Source organism: Gadus chalcogrammus, chromosome 7 (genome assembly GCF_026213295.1).
Source record: "Gadus chalcogrammus isolate NIFS_2021 chromosome 7, NIFS_Gcha_1.0, whole genome shotgun sequence".
NCBI classification, from domain to species: Eukaryota; Metazoa; Chordata; class Actinopteri; order Gadiformes; family Gadidae; genus Gadus; species Gadus chalcogrammus.
Window position 1 is genome coordinate 18,032,159 of NC_079418.1, and position 22,957 is coordinate 18,055,115.

General features: G+C 45.2%; 1 protein-coding gene across 1 annotated transcript; it reads left to right on the forward strand.

Moving 5' to 3' along the window:
* The first annotated feature begins 40 nt into the window (after positions 1-40).
* Positions 41-21,928, forward strand: LOC130386028 (zinc finger protein 268-like). Its single transcript, XM_056594815.1, is given in 11 exon segments — positions 41-1,295; positions 2,496-2,779; positions 2,982-3,045; positions 5,735-6,904; positions 8,219-8,235; positions 11,721-12,144; positions 14,613-14,890; positions 15,076-15,142; positions 16,402-16,685; positions 16,857-16,923; positions 17,415-21,928. Coding segments are annotated over 11 exon segments (4,014 nt in total). The 5' UTR covers positions 41-1,000; the 3' UTR covers positions 18,479-21,928.
* Positions 21,929-22,957: the final 1,029 nt, after the last annotated feature.

The window sequence follows — 22,957 nt, forward strand, 5'->3', positions numbered from 1 at the left end:
TTTGGCAGTGTTCTGTAAATATTCTAGAACACTCCGGGTGCTCCGGGGGGAGTCCTGGAGCTCTACATCTAAATAATATATTATATATGGATATCTATCAAATAATATATATTATTACGACCAAAAGCTGGGCCTCCAGAAGATATTATGAATCACAAACGACTACGTTGGGTTCTCTGACCCTCTGGTTCTTCCACGTCCACATCAATCTGAAGTAGACTGAACCACGACATGGAGAAGAAAGGGTTTGTTGAGCGCGGTTGTCTCCCGCTGGAGCCTCGCTGCCGAGGGACCACCTTCTCGGCAGTGGTCAGCGCTTAGGCACCACTGCCTCCTGCAGCGGGCAGCGCCGACACGGTGGTCCCTCGGCAGCGGGAAGAGGGGCTCAAGCAGGAGATATTTGCGGGCAACAATCCCTTTCTCCTCCATGTCGTGGTTCATGTACTTCAGGGAGTCAAAGCCAAAGTTCCTTTCCCCCAATTCCTTCTCAAACATGTCTGAGATAACGCCCACTACAAGTCTCGTTGTGGAAATACCAGAAACGCGACCTGATTTTTTTTGTGATGTGACTGCAATGCGCCACCGTACTTACTAACCAGCAATAAATGAATTCATTTATATTAAAATAATTATGTTTCTGGAATTGGCATCCATTATTATCAATTGTATTTTCTTCTCTTCTGCTTTACCACGTCTCTCGTGCGTCTTCGGGTAGTGTCGGTAAGCTTCGTCAGTGGCATGTTGCTTTCAATGTTGCCGCCGTAAAGAATTATGGGATACCACTATCTCCTTTCGCAAAGGAAGCTCATGAGGAACTTTTGCTATAGGAGGGTTAAAGAAAGCATTGAGGCCCCTTCCTAAGCATTTTTAGAATTCGAAACACCTTTACTCCAAGCACTTCCGGGTCATCTCCATAGGAAAGGGAAGTCCTTTTCGACCGCTCGTATTTTGTATTCTATTGTGGGTTTTTATCCACAACAGTATCCATTTGTTAATAAACATGTCACCATGCGGCCCAACTTTGGAAGAACAGCTTTCGTCCATAATGGATTTACTTGCGAAAGGTGCTGTATCTGAGATTAGCCAACTGTTCTCGGAAGGCTCGGCTACGATTCACTTGCAATTAACTCGGAGCATGAAAGAAAACCAAGCGCTGAGGAGGAGGATGATGGTGATGAGGAGTAAGATATTTTCTTTGCGGCTTCAAACGAGATCAAATGCATCGTGTGCAGCCAGACATTTTGCCCTGGCTCGAGCCATCGTCTGCAAACCACAGACTAAACCACTGGGAAATGGTGAGTTGTGTCCCGGCTGTGATGGGTGGAAAGCAAGACGGTTCAGGGGGCACTATTATTTTCTACATTTGTAGCAATTGGAAAAAGTTTTAATAATCATGATTCCAAGTTAATAATGACGTTAATCCCATTTCCTGTCTTTGAATGGTCTTGGATGTAATGTATTCCTCATCCTCGTCATCAGGCCTAAAGCACAAGGCGGTTGGAAATTCCACAAATCTTACAGCACCCATAGATTCTAGGCTGACTGCTAGATTCTGCCTGCCCTAAAAAGCCTGATGCTCTTTTGCAAAACATGACCAGAGCCCTGGTGAAAAACGAGTCAGATTTGGGAGTTGCATTTCGAAGATGGAAACAGTCAGGAGCCCAGACGGGTTTCAAGACAGATGCCACGTGAGCTGGTTTATCATTCTTATCACATAATTAGTCTTTCACATTCAATAGACAGGAGTATAATCTGCGTTCGAGTAGGTATATTCAATAACATGTTCCACTGATAGAGACAGAATTTGGATAGACTGCAGACAGAATTTGGAAAGACTGCTTTTACTTATAATGCACCAGTTGCTGGGAATGAAATTCAGAGATCACTCAAACGTACCGTTTTCATTTCACTTACTGAGTTGTTGATGTCGTATCTCAACCAAACAATTCAAATGGTCTGCGCCTGTTTTTAATTTCTGACTTTGTTTTATGTCCCTATTGATTACCTTTGTCTGTCTTATGTTAATTGTGTGCTGCTACCTTGGCCAGTGCTCACTTGTAAAATAGATGCCTCAATGTGATTTCTGTCTGGTTGAATAAACAAATAATCTCAAACATCATTAAATTCAAAACGTAAAAATGTTAGCTGATCAGCCTACAGGCTATGACACGTTGTCGTTTGTTATTGTAAACTATAATAAGTGTGCCCATCTTGCATGTCATGTTGTGCACATGTGATTTTGCACTGGTGTTTGATCAGTGTCCTCAACCTGGTCACCCGCTTGGGCTTTTTGGGAGCTCTAGGGAGGAGTTGGTAGGAGGAGACATTCCTCTCAAGCTCTGAATCTGTGTTTGCAGTACACAATTATACCTGTGTCAATGTTCCATAAAGATATTTCTAAATAGTTTCGTTCAAGTGTACAAATGCACATTGTCTCCTTTTGTGCAAATAATGTATCGAAACAATTACTTTGAATCTTTTTTTCCCCTCTGCAGAACACTGCGATGACTTTGGAGACCGCAGCACACAGCGCGGCGCCACCTCAGATGGTCTGCATGTGGACGCCCCTGGCTCCTCCCACCTGTCCAGTCACAGCGAGGAGCTGAGGATCCTGAGCGTCCACGGAAAAGGGGGGGGCCCACTGGCGCTGCACGGCCATGACGCCCTCTTCACCACGTCCAAACAGGAGGCTCCGAGCTCGCTGTCCACGGAACACAGCGTGGTCAAGAGCCTGGAGCGCGGCGAGCAGCTGGTCCGCCGTGAGGAGCTGACTGGGCAGGTTGGAAATCATCTTCTCATTCACCATCCAAAAGAGAGGCTTCCTCTGCTACAACTCCAGCACACACCCATAGAAAGCACACACCTTTATGATTCAATGTGTCGTTAGCGGGGATTGACTATTTTTGGATTGACTATTGAACTATTTTGTGCTAATGAAAGATTATGTCTTGTGTGTGTTTCCTTCTTTCTGTGGAAAGCAGCAGACCCCAGACACCATTTTAACCAAGGATGAAGAGGATATTGGTGGAGGCATGCCCGCTGTAGGTTAGTAATACACATTGCACACAGGGGGTTTATTTGTTCATCAACACGGCGGATGCGAGCGCAGAATGATCGTAAAAAGAAAATTTGTTTGACCGGTTGCCATGGTTATCTCCGTGTGGTTACTTCTACTAATTATGCTTGCACTTAAAAGCCTGGTCCTCTTTTGAAAGTGCATCATGACCAGAGCCCTGCTAAAACACAAGGACAACTTATACAGTTTATAGTAGAATGATTTACATCTTCTTCATATCAGACAGATGTCAGGAATGCTCAGATCAGCTCTGATTCCCAATATAACTACAGTATTGGTAAAACAGGGGATGGAGAACAACAGATCGTCTGGGTTTTGTCTTCATGCCCTCCCCACATCTTTAAAAGGGGGAGACGTAGCGGTGCTACGTCTCAAATGGATACATACTGTATCCCTTTGTGCAAATTATTAATTTAGTACAATTCAAAGCTGCAAACTTGTCGCTTTTTGGCGACAATCGCCGTTTTCTTAGTCAATTTGGTCATTCACGTGAATCGTGTAGAACCGGAGAGGTTTTTTTTTGGGGGGGGGGGGGGGGGTCCAGAATTGTGAAAAATTATTGGATCATTCTTATAATTGACATTTCTCTGGGCCAATCAGAATCTCAGCACTTGCTTCAGAATCTTTCTTATAATTGACATTTCTCTGGGCCAATCGGAATCCTGAAGCACACAGCGCCAACTGAGCTCGCCATTGGATGAGACGGTCGCCTGGCTACCGCGCATGCGCATCCGCATCCGCGCAATACAACGCAAGAGAGCTTCGAAACACTCGTCCAGAGGGGTGTTACACGAACTGAGGTTTAACAAACACTGAGTTAATGCTGAACTCGAGGTTGATTTACCCTGTGCCGAGTGACTAACCCAGAGTTTTCGGTTCCACAGCAGCGGTTATGCATAGGTTCAATCAACTCAGGGTTGGTTAACACAGGGTTGTGCGTGTCCACGCCAAACCTAAAAAGACGGGATGCATGGATCATGGAAACCCTGATCGAAATGGCGAAACGGGCCGCTTATTTCAATGAAATGGAACTTCAGGTTCTCCTGGAGAGCTATGACGAGTAGAAGGACATTGTCACAAGAAAAGGGAACGCTAAAGCCTCTGCAACCCGGAGAACCAAAGCCTGGCAGCGGATCGCTGACCGCGTAAATGCGTTAGTTACACGTCAAAAGTATGATCCTTAATATTTGAGCCATGAATATATAAATATCCCAGTTAAGCATTCTTAAAGATCCTACCACATAACCCCTTTCTTCTAAAAAAATATGTACTCCGATGGCTTCCAAGCGGTCAGCGGATCAAGTATAAGAATGAATTATAAAAAACATACAAACTGGTAAGCTTTTCCCACCATCGTATTGGTATAAATTTAAATAAGCCATTTTTTTAAGCCAATCGTGAAAAGGCCGACAGTCGGCAGACTGGATCTGGCCCTCAAATTGTCTTGACCCCGGTGGAGGAGCTGTTAATAAACATAAATTCAGGGCGCCCTGGCATGGAGGGGGTACCTGGAAGTACCTACCTCCTCAGAGAGACAGGGGCCATACCCCACTGGTTGAATGTAGGTTTTTGTGTTTTCTTGTATTTTAGATTTTGTTTGCCTTCGAAGTAACACATGCAAACCATGTGCTTGCCACAGCGCATACTATTCCAAATGTTTATTTTTTTGGCAACTGGGTAGAAAACCTAAAAGTAACAATTCATCAACTTCACAGATCAAGATGGATTAGTGCGTGTAGCGATCAAACATTCTCCAGTGGATGCAAGTCCGTTAGGACTATTTTATACTTTGTGTTGTAAGTGCCTCTCGGCATAGTACTCGGACAATATTGTATGATATATTGTATGATCTTTGTATGATAGGAGGCCGATACAAATCTTGGATGGGTCATCTGAAAGGACTGAGATGGGCTCAGCATCTCCAACATTATAGGCTAGATAAGAGTACCATTTGCAAAAAACGGAGGGCTATGCAAATAGTCTGGAGTGAACTGAGGCCAGGTCCTCGATTGGTAGTGTTGGCTATGTAAGGCTATGAAAATATATTAAAGATTTGCGCGAGAATCTATAGGCCTATCTCTCCACTCCAGCAAAAAGTCATTTGATATGCCAAGATGTCGAGCCGTGGTCTTATCAATCGCTCCCGGTGGATGGCACGCATAATTTGCGCTCCGATATCAGCAGTTCTCTCATCAAAAGGACATGCCATTGTGAAAACTGCGGTGAACGCGGGTTTAAATACCCAAAACCGGGTTATGTTTCAAACTTAACCTGCGCATCACCTGCTCCGACCTGGTTTGATTCAGAGCATATGTTTCTATAGCAACTAACATACCGTGATCCTTTTGGAACGGAAAACCTAGGGTTACAGCAAACCCTGGGTTAACTTACCCGGTTATGTGATAAAACCGGCTTTGTGGAACACCCCACAAGAGACAAAAAAGAAAAAATTGTTGTAAATAAAATATTTTTTATAAGCCTCAAGGATGTTTGACATTGATTTTTGATAAAGTATGCTGAGTTTTGTTAAGTCACGCTCAGACTAGTGTCATTTGTATATTACAATCAAAAAAAAATCCCCCCGTGACAATGTCACCTTTTTTCCTCTGAGGAGTTTGCAGGTCTGACAATTACTTTCTGCCTTTATTCCCTCTGCAGAAGACTGCGATGACTTTGGGGACTGCAGCACACAACCCAGCGTCACCTTGGATAGTCTGCATGTGGACGCTCCTGGCTCCTCCCACATGTCAAGTCATGACGGGGAGCTGAGGATCCTGAGTGTCCACGGAAAAGGGGAGGACCCACTGGCGGTGGACGGCCATGACAACATCTTCACCGTGTTCAAACTGGAGACTCTGAACTCGCTGTCTGCGGAACACAGCGTGGCAAAGAGCCTGGAGCGCGGCGAGCAGCTGGTCCACCGTGAGGAGCTGACTGGGCATCGGGGCGGCGGCAAGGACCGGCCCGCTGTGTTGTCTGGCGAGTGTTTTCCCGACAAAACCAATAAGGTCATCCACAGGCGTACCCACACCGGCGAGAAGCCCTACGGGTGCGACCAGTGCACGGAGCGCTTCAAACTGAAAGACAGCCTGAAGAGCCACATGAGGAGGACTCACTCGGGGCTGAAGCCCTACAGTTGTGATCAATGCGTGAAGTGCTACTTTACGAGCTATCACCTGACGAGGCACATGGAGACTCACTTCAGGGAGAAGCCCTACAGGTGTGACCAATGCATGAAGCGCTTCATTTCGAGCTCTTGCCTGAAGAGCCACATGAGGAGGACTCACTCTGGGCTGAAGCCCTACAGTTGTGATCAATGCGTGAAGTGCTACTATAGGAGCTCTCACCTGAAGAGGCACATGACGACTCACTCCAGGGAGAAGCCCTACAGGTGCAACCAATGCTTGAAGCGATTCATGAGGAGTTCCAATCTGACGGTCCACATGAGGACTCACTCCGAGGAGAAGCCCTACAGGTGTGACCAATGCATGAAGCGCTTCATTTCGAGCTCTCACCTGAAGATCCACATGAGGACTCACTCCAGGGAGAAGCCCTACAGTTGTGATCAATGCGTGAAGCGCTTCATTTCGAGCTCTCACCTGAAGATCCACATGAGGACTCACTCCGGGGAGAAGCCCTACAGGTGTAAGCAATGCGTGAAGTGCTTCAATCAGAGCGGTCACCTGAAGAGACACGTGAGGACTCACTCCGGGGAGAAGCCCTACAGGTGTAACCAATGCGTGAAGTGCTTCAGTCGGAATTCCAGCCTGAAGGTCCACATGAGAACTCACTCCGGCGAGAAGCCCTGAAGGTGCAACGCCAGCCTCAGTGACCCTAGCAATTTGCGTTGGCACATACTCAAGCACAGAGGCAATGGGGTTTGAAACGGGCAATGGGACCTTTTAATTCACGCCTCTATCCTGTTTTTGTTTAAATTTGTCTGCTGTAGTTATTTTTTATTCACGATTATAGACGCTTTCCAACTTTTCATTCACTTTTCTTTTATCGTTGTAAATAATTGATTTCTGTGTGATGATGAATCACTTATTTTTTGGACACTTCGGACAACCAAATATTAATTTTAAAATGATGATGAATCACTTATTTTTTGACATTAATCAGCCACTACTTTCTTGAACCCTCTTATTGTCACACCAATCCCTCAAGATGATAGGAAATTTTGCACTGACCCTATAATGACACGCCGCGTCCTGCTATGCGGTCCAACACCCCCATCTAGTGGCCACTTGACGCCACTGTATCTAATTCTTCCGTCACACCTGTTTTCAATCATCAATCTCCACTTTCTACTTCAGCCGGGGATCTCCATCCAACCGGCGCCAGTTCGTCGTTTACAACTACCCAGTTCGCATCGGTCCTACCAGCATTCTCTAGACCCGGTTCAGGGTTCCCGTTCTCTTGATAACCCTCTCCCCTCTCCCTTCGTTCTCCGTCCGTTACTCTGCCTAACCGTCGCCGAACCCCTGCCGGCCGCCTGACTACCCACCTGTCGCTGAGTCTTTGCCTGTCTGACTGACTCCCTGTTGCCGAACCCTCGCCTGCCCGACTGCTTCGCCCCAGCTTGTCTCCTACCCCGTGTCCCAATAAACCCTGTTTCCTTTTTCCCCGTCTCTGCCTCCCTGTGTCCAGCGCTTGGGTCCCCTCGCCCTGTTCCTTAACATATAACCTTGCAGGAAATCACATTTGCAGTTGAACATTGTAAAACTAACAAATCTCCTGGAGTTGATGGCCTCTCTGCAGAGTTTTTTCAGGCTTTTACACAAGATTTAGCTCTTTGTCTACTTGAAGTAATATTAGAAAGTGTTGAAAAAGGTTCTTTACCTCCGTCACTGACCCAAGGCTTAATTACGTTAATCCCCAAGCCCAAAAAGGATCCACTGTTTATAGATAATTGGCGACCTATTTCATTAGTAAACACTGACTACAAAATGTTTGCCACAATTGAAAATAGATTAAAAAAGGTTTTTTTATTGATGAAGTCCAATCAGGGATTCGTGAGAAAAATACATATCTCAAACAATATTCGGCTTGTCTTAGATATAATTGATTTATCATTTGTATGTCCTGATGATAGCTTTATCTCCGTTCACACTTGAAGAAGTGTGAACTTTTTTCCCTTAGAAAGCGACACCTCCCAGGTTTGTAACATACCAATCAAAAGATAAGATTACTTCTAGGGATTAATATAATGAATAACGAGGAGGAGAGATGCTCTGTAAACTTTAATTTGATGGGTGAAAAGACAAAGAAAAAGCTTAATCAATGGCTGCAGAGATTTGTCCTTGAAAGAACGAGTATGGTTGACAAAGGCAGAAGGTTTATCTCTGCATACATATTACGAATATTACATATTACGCAGGGACGCGGGAAGTGGGGGTGCTTAGGGTGCTGCAGCACCCCCCCTGGCGGTCCCTGGCTGTAACTGCAAGTGAGAACGTTTTCTGAACAAATCAATACTTTTTTTTTTTTGAGTAGAATTTTTATCATACAACATGATTATTCATGAAATTATTGACATCCACCCTTTTTGTTATATTTATCATATTAGCATTTAATTTTATTTAGGACATTGTCTGTGGGCTGACGTAGTGACGCACAACCCAGAACAATGCTGTGTGCGCGACGGGAAAATTCGAAAAGTCAAGCTTGTTACAAGTGCAATGTGTCGCAGAAAATAAGTATTTTCCGATTTTTTTGGCGCCAAGAAGGCAAAACTTCGCGATCAAAACACAAGCCTTCCAATTCCCTGCATTCCGTATGTGACCTGTCCATAGCTCAATATGGTAGGCCTACTATGCTGATTATAGCCTACATAAGCATGTTGGTGTTCAACATCTGTTGTAGTGAAAAACATTCTAAAACTGGTGTAAAATGTTGCTGGCCATATTAATAGACACGTTGAATGTTATCGTTTTAATTCTGGAATCCTGCACGAAAACTGGTTGGCAAAAAAAGAGCAAAGATGGACGGACGGTTCACTTGACGGAGAAATCGTCACCTTCCTAATATCAGACAACTCGTAAGTCTGGATGAAAATGTAGGCTTTCGTTTACTGTCACTTTATTTTGTAAACCTTTAGAAATAACCTCCTGAATCCTTGTTATAACGCTGTGTATAATCCCGGACCGCAACAGCTTCTCGGCATGTTGTTAGTGTGTGCAATTTAGCACAGTATCAGCCGAGTTTACTCTAATTTCCACATTGTTTACTTGCTAACGATTTCGAATAACAGTGGCTAGTTGGCAGAGTTAGTATTTTTACACACCAGTAAGTGTTTATCAGAGCGGAGCCCTAAATGTGACGTCACCCGTCATATCGTCTCTGTAAACATTGGATGTTGCGCAGCATTTATTATGACGTCCAGAGGCGGACTTAGCAATTTGGGGGCTCAAGGCGAATTTAGCTAGTGGGGCCCTCAACATTCATATGCGAGAAATACGTTTTCAGATATCACACCATCGTATGTCAAAATGCAAAATATTTATTTAACAAAAATAGTTTTAAAAGGAAATTGAAGCTTTCAGTGCTAACTGTATTTTTTATATGTGCAATCAATAAACATATCTTTAAATAAAATATATGTATATATCTGAATGCCAAAAAATAAATAAATGTAAAAAAGTAAAGCAGTGTGACAGAGCATTTGTAACTGAACTTAATGATAAAGAATAATTATTAATCACAACAACACTTAAAGTGAAAATATGAGAGAGAGGAGGCAGAGTTTGAGCATTTTTTAGAGATTCTGACTGTTGCTGCACGGGCCCTCTTTTAACCAATTCGCACCGTTCCCTGTCATTGACTACTGTGGGCCACAAACCCGGGTCATCACTTAGAGCATCACTTTCTTCTGGGTGGTCAGAATCAGAAACGGCAGCAGTAGGCCTACTCACTGCATCCTCCACGGCATTTTCGTCATCTTTGTCATCAGTGCACGATGCTTTTAGCTCCTCTCCTCCTCCTGCTGCATCAACAGCCGGCCCGGCGGCACCTCCTCCCCCCCCTCCCCCTCCACCAAAACATTTGTGTCCGGTGGTGTTGTCACGCTAAAAAAGCTTGTTAATTTTGGGAGAGCATCTGTTTTTAGTTTAGCCTCTTCCTTCTTTTTTCTTTTTGTAGCGCCACTTGGGTAGTGGCGCTTCATGTTGCTAATGTTGATAAGTTCACGTCTTTGCTCACGAGTCACAACAACTGCATGGATGGAATATTCCATTTTAACGCGAAAGAGAGTGCACGTAATCGGTATTTCTTTGTAATTTATTCTGTTGTTCTTCTTTCCAATTTAAAACATACAAAAATCACCAATTAAGAAAAAAATCAACATTTATCTGTGAATTACTGTCCAAAGGGCCCCAATTACCAGCTGTAGGCCTATGGGAAGTGTGCAGCTCCCAGTCAGGAGTGGCCCCTACAGTTGGAGGGGCCCAAGGCCGTTGCCTAGCAACGCCTCTATGCAAAGACCGCGCCTGATGACGTCATTATATAGACTCTCTCTCAGCACCCCCCACTCGGACTGACTTCCCGCGTCTACGGCTTACATATTACGAACTCGGCACTACGGTGCCGAGTTCCAAGCATGGACATAATAAAGGATGGACCACGGACTGGAAAATGGCCGCCCATTCATTCCTATACAAACTGTTCAGTGGCGCATGGTAACATACAGGAGCGATTGGCTTCCGCGTTATGCGGCCAAGACACGTGGGCTAGTCCGTGACGTACCGGATGCAGAAATATAGAACTGATACCGTAATGCACCGCTTCTTTGTCTTTGGATCTTTTGAATAAATGGATCAATACATGATGAATCACACTGATCGCAAGCAGAGGACCGTGAGAGTTATTGAGCAGCAGATGAACCAGTCGAAAAATCGGACACGTTAACGGAGCACTGAACTAGGCCCTCTCGGATGCCATTTGTTTCACTAGGACTCCTTTCAGCTGCACACCAGCGAGATAACGGCTAATAAAACGCTTGAGGTGGCGTTTTGAAAAGAAAAAACTTACATTTTTTTAGGACATGGCATGAAGGTAATTATGAGCCTTTGGTTGATATCCAGACATTTTTTGCGGAGACACAATCCTGTTCCCCACTTGTATTGGAGTGGACGGCGATATCTACTTCTGGGCCGCCTGAAATGACGGACCCCGTCCACAGCCAGCTTAAACAGCTGCAATACCAGGCTTGGCCTCTGAGCACTGGTGGATTGCGGAAGTATGTGCCTATCCTGGGGGCCTGGGTTCCAAGCTGCGGGTGTGGTGACGTATATCATATGCGTCGAGAGCAGCGAAGAGCTGTAGTTCACAAAGCGGCCTCACGTAAATCCTAAAATTATCAAACTTCTTCACAAACATTTTTAGTTTTCTTTGCATGAAAAATTATCATTTAAATCCACAAACAGCATATGTGTAATCCAGGGCATATAAAGACTGGGACCAGAAAATAATTATTTTCTCTCCATTGACACCCATTCATATTTTTCGATCTCATAGGTCCCATGAGCTCTACCGGAAGAGGCGTGACTTCGCCACTCTATCTCCTTTCGTAAAGGAAGCTCATAAGGAACCTTTGCTAAAGGAGGGTTAAAGAAAGCATTGAGGCTCCTTTCCTAAGCATTTTTAGAATTCGAACCACCTTTCCTCCAAGCACTTCCGGGTCATCTCCATAGGAAAGGGAAGTACTTTTCGACCGCTCGTATTTTGTATTCTATTGTGGGTTTTTATCCACAACAGTATACATTTGTTAATAAACATGTCACCGTGCGGCCCAACTTTGGAAGAACAGCTTTCGTCCATAATGGATGTACTTGCGAAAGGTGCTGTATCTGAGATTAGCCAACTGCTCTTGGAAGGCTCGGCTACGATTCGCTTGCAATTAACTCGGAGCATGAAAGAAAACCAAGCGCTGAGGATGAGGATGAAGGTGATGAGGAGTACGCTGTTTTCTTTGCGGATTCAAACGAGATCAAATGCATCGTGTGCGGCAAGTCGTTTTACCCTGGCTCGAGCCAACGTCTGCAAACCACAGACTAAACCACAGGGAGATGGTGAGTTGTGTCCCGGGCCGTGATGGGTGGAAAACAAGACGGTCCAGGGTTTCAGGGGTCACTATTAGTTGTTACATTTGAAGTAATTGGGAAAAGTTGATGATTCAAAATGAACAATGAATAATGACGTAAGGTGACCAAAATCGGGGACATTTTCAATGCGGCGGTGAAAAATCCTTACATATTATCATTATGAAATAAAAAATGGGGACAAGTACTTTTTCATGTATTTTAACCAGCTTTTATTGCACAAAAGGTCCGAGGCGACATTAGGGGGCGAAAAGTTAGGACAATTCTGTGGGCCAGTGACTGACACGGGCCCTGAAAAATTATTAGAACATTAGTTATGTTAATAAAAAAACATCATTAATGGATTTTAATAGAAAATCAAATTTATAATTAAACAAACACTTTATCAGTATGCAGAGTGTTTCCTGCATGTCTTCACAGTGTTATATTATCACAGCTCAGTGTCAGTAGATATTGTAAAGTTAGTATCGGACCATAAGATAATTGAAGCCTTCACAGGTAGAGGTGTGGTTACAGAAACTGCACATGGTTGGCGTTGCCTGTGTGTGATGGTGGGACCCAGTGTGATATCTTTTAATGGGGCCCAACATCCCTGGTGGCGCCCCTGCAAAAGGTTAATACATCAAAATATCAGCACCCACAAATATCATGCATCAGTAGTATCATGCAAAAAAATCTCTCTTCCAAAGTTAAGTGTCGTGTGCAAAGACAGCTGCCAGACCAGTAGCTAGTAAATATCATCAAGATGTAATTAATAATAATTACCGAGTCAAAACATATCAAAAGATGTAAGACTCTCGTCTGTTCTCTTCTCCTTCAATGCTTTTCTTTTCTTCACCCTTCTTTCTTCTCTCCTTAGCTTCCCTCTGTTGTTTACTTCTTTATTTCTGCCTTTCCACACTATTCTCTGCTCTTTTCATCTTCTCTCCTTCACTCTGTTGTTTGCTTCTTTATTTCTGCCTTTCCACACTATTCTCCTGCTCTTTTCATCTTCTCTCCTTCTCTGTTGTTTACTTATTTATTTCTTTATTATACCTTTACTAAAAACAGTGACATATAAAACAGTGACCCAGGGCATCAGCTAATCAAATGGTCTGCATTTATAACTACTACAGTCATTGGTTACCCACACAGCCCGACACAAAAAACAGCAGCCTAACACAGAACTATCAACCATTGACTTATTATTAATTTATTTATTTTTAATGAATAATATCATCATTATTATTATTTTAACAGTCTCAGGTCCCTATGCCTACAGGAAAATCATATGCTACCAAAGCAGTCTTCCACCTCCCCCTCTTCCAAAACAGAGCCACATACAATGTCATCACCTGGTAATCTCATGCTAACATTAACATTACAGCTTCACTAATGACGGATATGAAAACATTGTCATGATCTTAACGTTCACTGACTTTTGTAACGTTACGTTAGGTCTTCAGTTCAGATAAACAATCATACTTATTTTAACGTTACATCACTTCTCACATACACACACACACACAGCCAAGTCTACTGCCAATTCACACAAAATAAATAAGTTCACACACAACATACCATTTATGAGACCGCTGATCTTCTCTTTTTCCTATTTGCCGCCCCTAGATTGTTGTTGTTGACGCTGCTGCGTCTGGTCGTACGCCCTGATAACGTCTGTACGTCATACGACGTCTTCTCTGGTGATGCGTTAAATGACTACCGTAATAACTGGTGTTTGAGTCTGCGCGCATTTTTCCCCCATTCAGTGTCAAAATCGGGGACATTTCCGGGGACAGCTTTGACCGGGGACAGATCACCGAAAACGGGGACTGTCCCTGGAAATCTGGGACGTCTGGTCACCCTATGTTAGTCCCATTTCCTGCTCTTTGAATGGTCTTGGATGTAATGTATTCCTCAGTCATCCGGCCCGAAACACAAGGCGGTTGGAAATTCCACTCATGTTACAGCACACATGGATTCTAGGCTGACTGCTAGTTTCTACCTGGTGCTCTTTTGAAAAGCATGAAGACCAGGGCCTTGATGAAACTCGAGTCAAACTTGGAAGTTGCATTTCAAAGATGGAAACAGTCAAGAGCCGAAAATGGTTTCCAGACAGATGCCACATGAGCTGGTTCATAATCTCAAACATCGATTCATTCAAAACCTATAAATGTTAGCTGATCAGCTTACAGGGAATAACAAGTTGTCGCTTGTTATTGCCAAAATAGATTAATTACGCTTGTCTTGAATGTCATGTTGTGCTCGTATCATTTTGCGCTGGTGTTCGTTCAGTGTCCTCCACCTGGTCAACCGCTTGAGCTTTGAGTTGAGGGAATCTGTGTCTGCACTAGTACACATTTTGAACCTACATACATTTAAATAGTTTCTTTATTGTCTCCTTTTCTTCAAATAATGTTTCAAAACAATCACTTTCTGTAATTTTTTCCCCTCTGCAGAACACTGCGATGACTTTGGAGACCGCAGCACACAGCGCGACACCACCTCAGAGAGTCTTTACGCCCCTGGCTCCTCCCACATGTCCAGTCACAGCGAGGAGCTGAGGATCCTGAGCGTCCACGGAAAAGGGGAGGGCCCACTGGCGCTGGACGGCCATGACACACTCTTCACCGCGTCCAAACGGGAGGCCTTGAACTCGCTGTCTGCAGACCACAGCGTGGTCAAGAGCCTGGAGCGCGGCGAGCAGCTGGTGCGCCGCGAGGAGCTGACTGTGCAGGTTGGAATCGGATATCATCTTCTCATTCACCATCCAAAAGAGAGGCTTCCTCTGCTACAACTCCAACACACACCCATAGAAAGCACACACCTTTATGATTCAATATGTCGTTAGCGGGGATTGACAACTATTCTGTGCTAATGAAAGAATATGTCTTGTGTGTGTTTCCTTCTTTATGTGAAAAGCAACAGACCCCAGACACCATTTTAATCAAGGATGAAGAGGATATTGGTGGAGGCATGCCTGCTGTAGGTTAGTAATACACATTGCATATAAAGCAAGCAAGAAAACGACCTGGATCAACTGAGTATGTACTCTGCTGCTAAAAAAACAAGGACTAATTATACAGGTTATAGTAGAATTATTGACATGTTCTTCATGGCAGACAGGTGTCAGGAATGTTGAGATCAGCTCTGATTCCCAATAGGGGTGTACCGATACATGTTTTCGTATTGAACCGAATCACTACGGATGTCACGGTAGTGATTCGGTAGCATTTCCACCCTCTGGTGGAAATGCGCAATTTCTGTTTACTTTGCAGTTTCATAAATAAGACATTCAGAATTTTCTGTTTTATAACTGAGTCTGGAGTCTGGAGGTTAAGTGTAGTACTTATTGTTTACTGTTTAAATCTTAGATTACACAGTTCAAGCTGTTGCAGCTAGCTCAGGGGAGAGACTGTATGACACTAGGTGGTACAACCTGAGACAATAAAAAATAGTTGCCTTCTGCATTATTGTTTTTTCTTTTCCCTTCATTGTACCGAACTCGTACCGAGACGTGATGTCTGCACCGAGGTATGAACCGATCCGTGACTTCATGGTGCCGTTACATCCCTAATAATATTATTCCCAATATAACTACAGTTTTGTTAAAACAGGTGATAGGAAAACAGATACCATGGGTTGTGTCTAGGGATGTAACGGTATGAAAATTTAACCTCACGGTTATTGTGGCCAAAATTATCCCGGTTTTCGGTATTATCGTGGTATTTTTAAACACCCAAAATATGCCCATACTTCAGACTTAGTCCTCTTAGTAGGTAGGGATGGGCAACGATCGTCGAATAGTCAGATTCGCGTAGAATATCAATAATATAATATGACTATAGTTATTGATTACACGGCTCTTCTCAATGCTGTTGAACGCTCTGTTCACTTGCATGGGCCGTCACAACTTCTGGTGGTGAATAATTTTTTAATAATTCACCGTTGCTAAGCGTTGCTAAGCATGATTCCAACTTCAAGAAACTTAAAAACATTATGTGTAGCTCCAAAGTAGTACACACGAGACCAGAGGTCTTTGTTCGAAAACAGGGTTTTATTTTCCAGGTCGAACCAACCCGTGAGAATTGGGTTTATAGAGAAAAATAATTAAAATGAATAAATACAATTGACAATATGCAAATGTAGGTTTTTACAACAACACATCAGGTGTTACATTTACACCAAAAAACACTGTGCAAATAATGAATTAACACAATTACATTCTGTCATTCTTTCCCTCTGTAGAATACTGCGCTGACTTTGGAGACTGCAGCACACAACACGGCGCCACCTTGGATAGTCTGCATGTGGACGCCCCTGGCTCCTCCCACATGTCAAGTCACAATAGGGAGCTGCGGATCCTGAGCGTCTATGGAAATGGGGAGGGCCCACTGACGGGGGATGGCCATGACAACCTCTTCACCGCATTCAAACCGGAGGCTCTGAGCTCGCTGCCCGCGGTACACAGCGTGGGAAAGAGCCTGGAGCGCGGCGAGCAGCTGGTCCACCGTGAGGAGCTGACTGGGCAGGTTGGATATCATTCACCATCATGAAGAGAGGCTTCCTCTGCTACAACTCTAACACACACCCATAGAAAGCACACACCTTTATGATGCAATGTGTCGTTAGCGGGGATTGACAACTATTTTGTGCTAATGAAAGATTATGTCTTGTGTGTGTTTCCTTCTTTCTGTGGAAAGCAGCAGACCCCAGACACCATTTTAACCAAGGATGAAGAGGATATTGGTGGAGGCATGCCCGCTGTAGGTTAGTAATACACATTGCATTTAGGGGTTTTATTTGTTCATCAACACGGCGGATGCGAGCGCAGAATAATCGTAACAAGGAAATTTGTTTGACCGGTTGCCATGGTTATCTCCGTGTGGTTACTTCTACTAATTATGCTTTCACTTAAAAGCCTGGTCCTCTTTTGAAAGTGCATTATGACCAGAGCCCCGCTAAAACACAAGGACTACTTGTGCAGTTTATAGTAGAATGATTTACATCTTCTTCATAGCAGACGGGTGTCAGGAATGCTCAGATCAGCTCTGATTCCCAATATAACTACAGTATTGGTAAAACAGGGGATGGAGAACAACAGATCGTCTGGGTTTTGTCTTCATGACCTCCCCACATCTTTAAAAGGGGGAGACGTAGCGGTGCTACCTCTCAAATAGATACATACTGTATCCCTTTGTGCAAATTATTAATTTAGTACAATTAGTACAATTACTTTCTGCCTTTTATTCCCACTGCAGAAGACTGCGATGACTTTGGAGACCGCAGCACACAGCGCGGCGCCCCCTCAGCTGGTCTGCATGTGGACGCCCCTGGCTCCTCCCACATGTCCAGTCACAGCGAGGAGCTGAGGATCCTGAGCGTCCACGGAAAAGGGGAGGGCCCACTGGCGCTGCACGGCCATGACACCCTCTTCACTGCGTCCGAACCAGAGGCTCTGAGCTCGCTGTCCACGGAACACAGCAGGGCAAAGAGCCTGGAACGTGGCGAGCAGCTGGTCCACCGTGAGGAGCTGACTGGGCATCAGGGCGGCGGCAAGGACCGGCCCGCTGTGTTGTCTGGCGAGTGTTTTCCCGACAAAACCAATATGGTCATCCACAGGCGTACCCACACCGGCGAGAAGCCGTACGGGTGCGACCAGTGCCCGGAGCGCTTCAAACTGAAAGACAGCCTGAAGAGCCACATGAGGAGGACTCACTCCGGGGAGAAGCCCTACAGGTGTGATCAATGCGTGAAGTGCTACTATAGGAGCTCTCACCTGAAGAGGCACATGAATACTCACTCTGGGGAGAAGCCCTACAGGTGTAACCAATGCGTGAAGCGCTTCATGTCGAGCTCTCACCTGAAGATCCACATGAGGACTCACTCCGGGGAGAAGCCCTACAGCTGTAACCAATGCGTGAAGCGCTTCAGTCGGAATTCCCACCTGACGGTCCACATGAGGACTCACTCCGGGGAGAAGCCCTACAGTTGTGACTATTGCCTGAAGCGCTTCAGGGAAAGCGCTTCCCTGAAGATCCACATGAGGACTCACTCTGGGGAGAAGCCCTACAGGTGTGACCAATGCATGAAGCGCTTCAGTCAGCGCTCCACTCTGAAGAGCCACATGAGGACTCACTCTGGGGAGAAGCCCTACAGGTGTAACCAATGCGTGAAGCGCTTCAGTACGAGTTCAAACCTGAATGTCCACATGAGGACTCACTCCGGGGAGAAGCCCTACAGGTGTGACCAATGCGTGAAGCGCTTCAGTCGTAGTTGCATCCTGAAGGTCCACATGAGGACTCACTCCGGGGAGAAGCCCTGAAGGTGCAACGCCAGCCTCAGTGACCCTAGCAATTTGCGTTGGCACATGCTCAAGCACAGAGGCAATGGGGTGCTTTGACACGGGCAATGGGACCTTTTAATCCACACCTCTATCCTGTTTTTGTTTAAATTTGTCTGCTGTCGTTATTTTTTATTCATGATTATAGACGCTTTCCAACTTTTCGTTCGTTTCGTTTACTCTTTTATTGTTGTAAACAATTGATTTCTGTGTGAAGGTGAGGGGTATTGACCAACGTGGCGATTTTAGGATTGGCCAGAGGAGAGACCAAGTTAAATTGCAATACACTGTGGGTGAAGTGGACTTGGCTGCAAGACAATTAAAGGATTCTACAACAAAGAAGTCACTAGATTGGCCAAAGTATCAGACTTGGTGGCTACAGTTGCAATGCAAACTATAACAACACCTTTCATTTAGAGAGGACGGGAGGTATATCTAGGTTCAAGGAGAGTGTATAGAAATCCCTTTCAATTGGCTACATACAATATACAATTGTATATTATAATTAGGTCATGCATGCGACGCTCAATTTAGCTGCCAGCAGAAACCGTTGCATAATTTTGGATATTATCAGAATAATTTTAAGTTTCATAAAATAATATTTTTAAAGGTCCCATAGCATGCTACTTTATGGATGCTTTAATGTAGATATTAGTGGACCCCAAACGCAGTATTTGAAGCCGTTTTCGAAATTCGCGAGTCGCACATTGAGCTTTCCCCAACGCACCATTTCGGGGTCTGTAGCTTTAATGCAAATGAGGAGAGAGGTGGTTCAAGGTGGAGGGTGGGGGTGTATCCCTGAGCAGCTTGCTGCCACGGTTCCATGCGCTCCGATTACAGTGGATGTATCGCAACGGCGAGGCGCACATAGCCTTTGGCAGTGTTCTGTAAATATTCTAGAACACTCCGGGTGCTCCGGGGGGAGTCCTGGAGCTCTACATCTAAATAATATATTATACATGGATATCTATCAAATAATATATATTATTACGACCAAAAGCTGGGCCTCCAGAAGATATTATGAATCACAAACGACTACGTTGGGTTCGCTGACCCTCTGGTTCTTCCACGTCCACATCAATCTGAAGTAGACTGCACCAGTCTACTTCAGACTGACCAGCGGTCAGCGCTTAGGCACCACTGCCTCCTGCAGCGGGCAGCGCCGACACGGTGGTCCCTCGGCAGCGGGAAGAGGGGCTCAAGCAGGAGATATTTGCGGGCAACAATCCCTTTCTCCTCCATGTCGTGGTTCATGTACTTCAGGGAGTCAAAGCCAAAGTTCCTTTCCCCCAATTCCTTCTCAAACATGTCTGAGATAACGCCCACTACAAGTCTCGTTGTGGAAATACAAGAAACGAGAGTCCGACGTGTTACGTGCCATATAACACCAACAGCAGACCGGTTACCCAAATAACAAAGAAGTGTACCATACTTGCGTGACAGTATGTGTAATCACACACACACACACACACACACGGCGCTCTCACGGGCGCATCTTATTGGCGGGCTAAATTTTTCTGGGCTGGCGAGGCAGAGAAAGGAGAGGTTGCATCTCCCCTTATGACGACACACCGGGGAAATTCCAAAACGGCACGTCTGAGCTTCGTTTCTTCAAAGGCGGGGCAGAATGCCTACTGGTTGTTTTACACCCAACACAATTTCTAGCTACTGGGGGAGCATAGGTAGGCTAGGGGATCTCATATTAATGTTAAAAAACCTCAAAGTGAAATTTTCATGACATGGGATCTTTAATAAGAATGACACCACATTTAAATATATCATATATTTACCTACATTTCTTTTATATTGCAATATGTTAACAAGCTGACCCGTTTATGCAATGTATAGCGGAACTATTTTTCTGAGGTGCAGACGTTTTGTTGATGTAGCAGCAGCATCGGAGCATGAAGCGCATGTCGAGCCAACTGCCGCTCCTTGAGATAAGTGGTAACGTCTTTACATCCATTAGTTCACCGAGAGACACACGGGAAAGAACTTGCCAATCAACAATCCAATTTTATAATGTTAAGATTGGCTCGGAATTCTTCTCTGACACTCTGACACACAACTGCTTCAGACTTCGTAACTTGGTCAATTTTAACCGTTAATCTTCGTTCAAACATGGAGCAAATTAACAACTGATATGTTTGAGACTGAACAACTGAACTAGACATGAAGGAATAAGGTCAAAACTTTTCCTAAATACTACCACACAGACCTAGCTATTCTGTATTTTCTCAAATGTATTCAAACTTTGTTGCATTGTCTATTAGTTTAACTCTTCCATTTATTTGTTTCCAACATTTCTTTTTAAATGGTGTGCAGGTTTACATTGTTTACTCCATTTAGACTGTTCAAATCCCTTCACTTGATTTAAGCCATCGAACATTTCTTTACGTCTTGAACTAGGTTGCTTTACTAAAACATATTTCCAACGTCACTTTTCACGAAAGCTCTTGCCACATTTTCTGAAAGAAATGCATTTTCTAGTGTGTTTCATGGCGAATCATCTAAAGACATGCAGGATGGTTGGAATCGCTGAGGGAAGATGCGGTATAACTCCTATAAAAGCAGTAGGCATATTAGGGAATATTGCACTACGGTCCTCATGTTTTTGCACATAGCGGAACAGGAAGTTAATGACTCTATTCAGATGTAAACCTACCGGCACTTTTAGCTGCTCATGACATGTTTGGTTATTGTCATTTCACTGCTGTCGTTCATTAAAGCAAGTGAACAAATGGTAAGTTGTTCTTATTTATAACCAAACATCTGGATTAAGCCAAGCAGACATCTCCGACGTCGCGAAAGAATGCGATCAAACGAGTGGGCAGACCGCGAGTGTAATGTCCCCCGGGAACCCGGATATACGAGCGCATCATTGAAAACAAACGAAATTACAAAACTGAGACCAAGGATGAATGTGCCTTGCCCTATCGAGGAGTGTGGCTACAGATGCAGAAGCAGCAGTGGTGGTGGCCATGTTGAACATACACGCGACCACGCATGTTGCAGCCCCCAGGGAACCGCGCGCAAATGCCAAAATGGAGAAACTCAGGCGCCCGTCCATAGCGTTGGCTGGAACAGCCGAGACCTGGTCATACTTCCTAACCCGCTGGGGTGAGTAAAAGAGGGGCACCAAACTAATTGGATCAGATGTTGTCACACAACTGCTAGAGTGCTGTGAGGAGGATTTGAGAAAAGACCTCACCCGTGCTGCAGGCAAAAGCCTAGTGGACAGTGATGAAAAGGACGTTCTCTCTTCCATGAGGGCACTCGCTGTCCGTGCGGAAAACACAATGGTAGCTCGAGTGGCCCTATCTAACATGCGACAGGGACACGAAGAGCCCATACGATCATTTCATGCTCGCTTAAAAGGGCAGGCAGGCACGTGTAAATACGAAATGACATGCACTAAGGAGGGGTATGACCAAGTCAACGACATCACAGAGGAAATACTGCGCGATTTGATCGCCCGCGGCATAGCAGACCAGGAAATACAGCTCGATCTGGTTTGGCGAAAATAATCAGGATATGCCACTAAAGGACATGATAGAGTACATCGAAGCCAAAGAGTCAGGAAAACGCTCAGTGTCACGCCTGCTTGACCCCCAGAGCACGGACTCTATCAGCAGCTCATATCGACAGGGGAAGCAGCAGGACGACCGGAAATGCAACCGTTTGCCTGGGTGGCCGATCATCTAGGCCCGCACCGGAGGAGACTGATGGGGTGTGCGACGAACAGCAGACGACCGCCTTCGGCGAGCTGTGCACACTCACCAGCACCGCCGACATGGTACGCACACTCCCCCTCGCTCACCACCTGTATGATGACATGTGTAACAAGTGGATGAAGCGCCCGTCCAACTCACAGCCATACATCCACCTCACACTCACGATTGAAAACGAGGATTACAAAGCACTGGGCCTCGACCTCCGGGAACGCACCCGCACTGTGACTCTGCCTGCCATGGTTGACACGGGGTGCCAGAGCTGCCTGATCGGCATGATCTCAGACAGGTTCCCAACGCTCGGGGAGGTCAACCTCGCGACCTCAGACCCATGTGACTGCCCGCGGCGTGCAGAACCTCCAACCAGGCCAACCACGCTCCCCATGCCGGCCACGGAGGCTAACGGGGAAGCTCTACGGAGACACTTATTTGGTCTATACGCTCAGAGCACATTCAATACATGCCCCCACTAGCCCTTGCCGAGGAATGTCTGGTCAACAAGACCAAGTGTGTGGACGACACACTCCTGTGGGGTGATACAGTTGTGGAGAGCTACTTCCAGGCGGCACAATTGGCTTCTGGCTGTTCCAGAAGCACTGTCAGTGCACGGCTGCACGGCGGTCGGGCCCTTCTGCTGCGCTGATGGATGGAAGGTGACCCTTGTTGGCAGCAGGTTCACACACGCGGCCGAGTCCAGATACGCGCCTGTAGAGGGCGAGGCGCTCGCAGT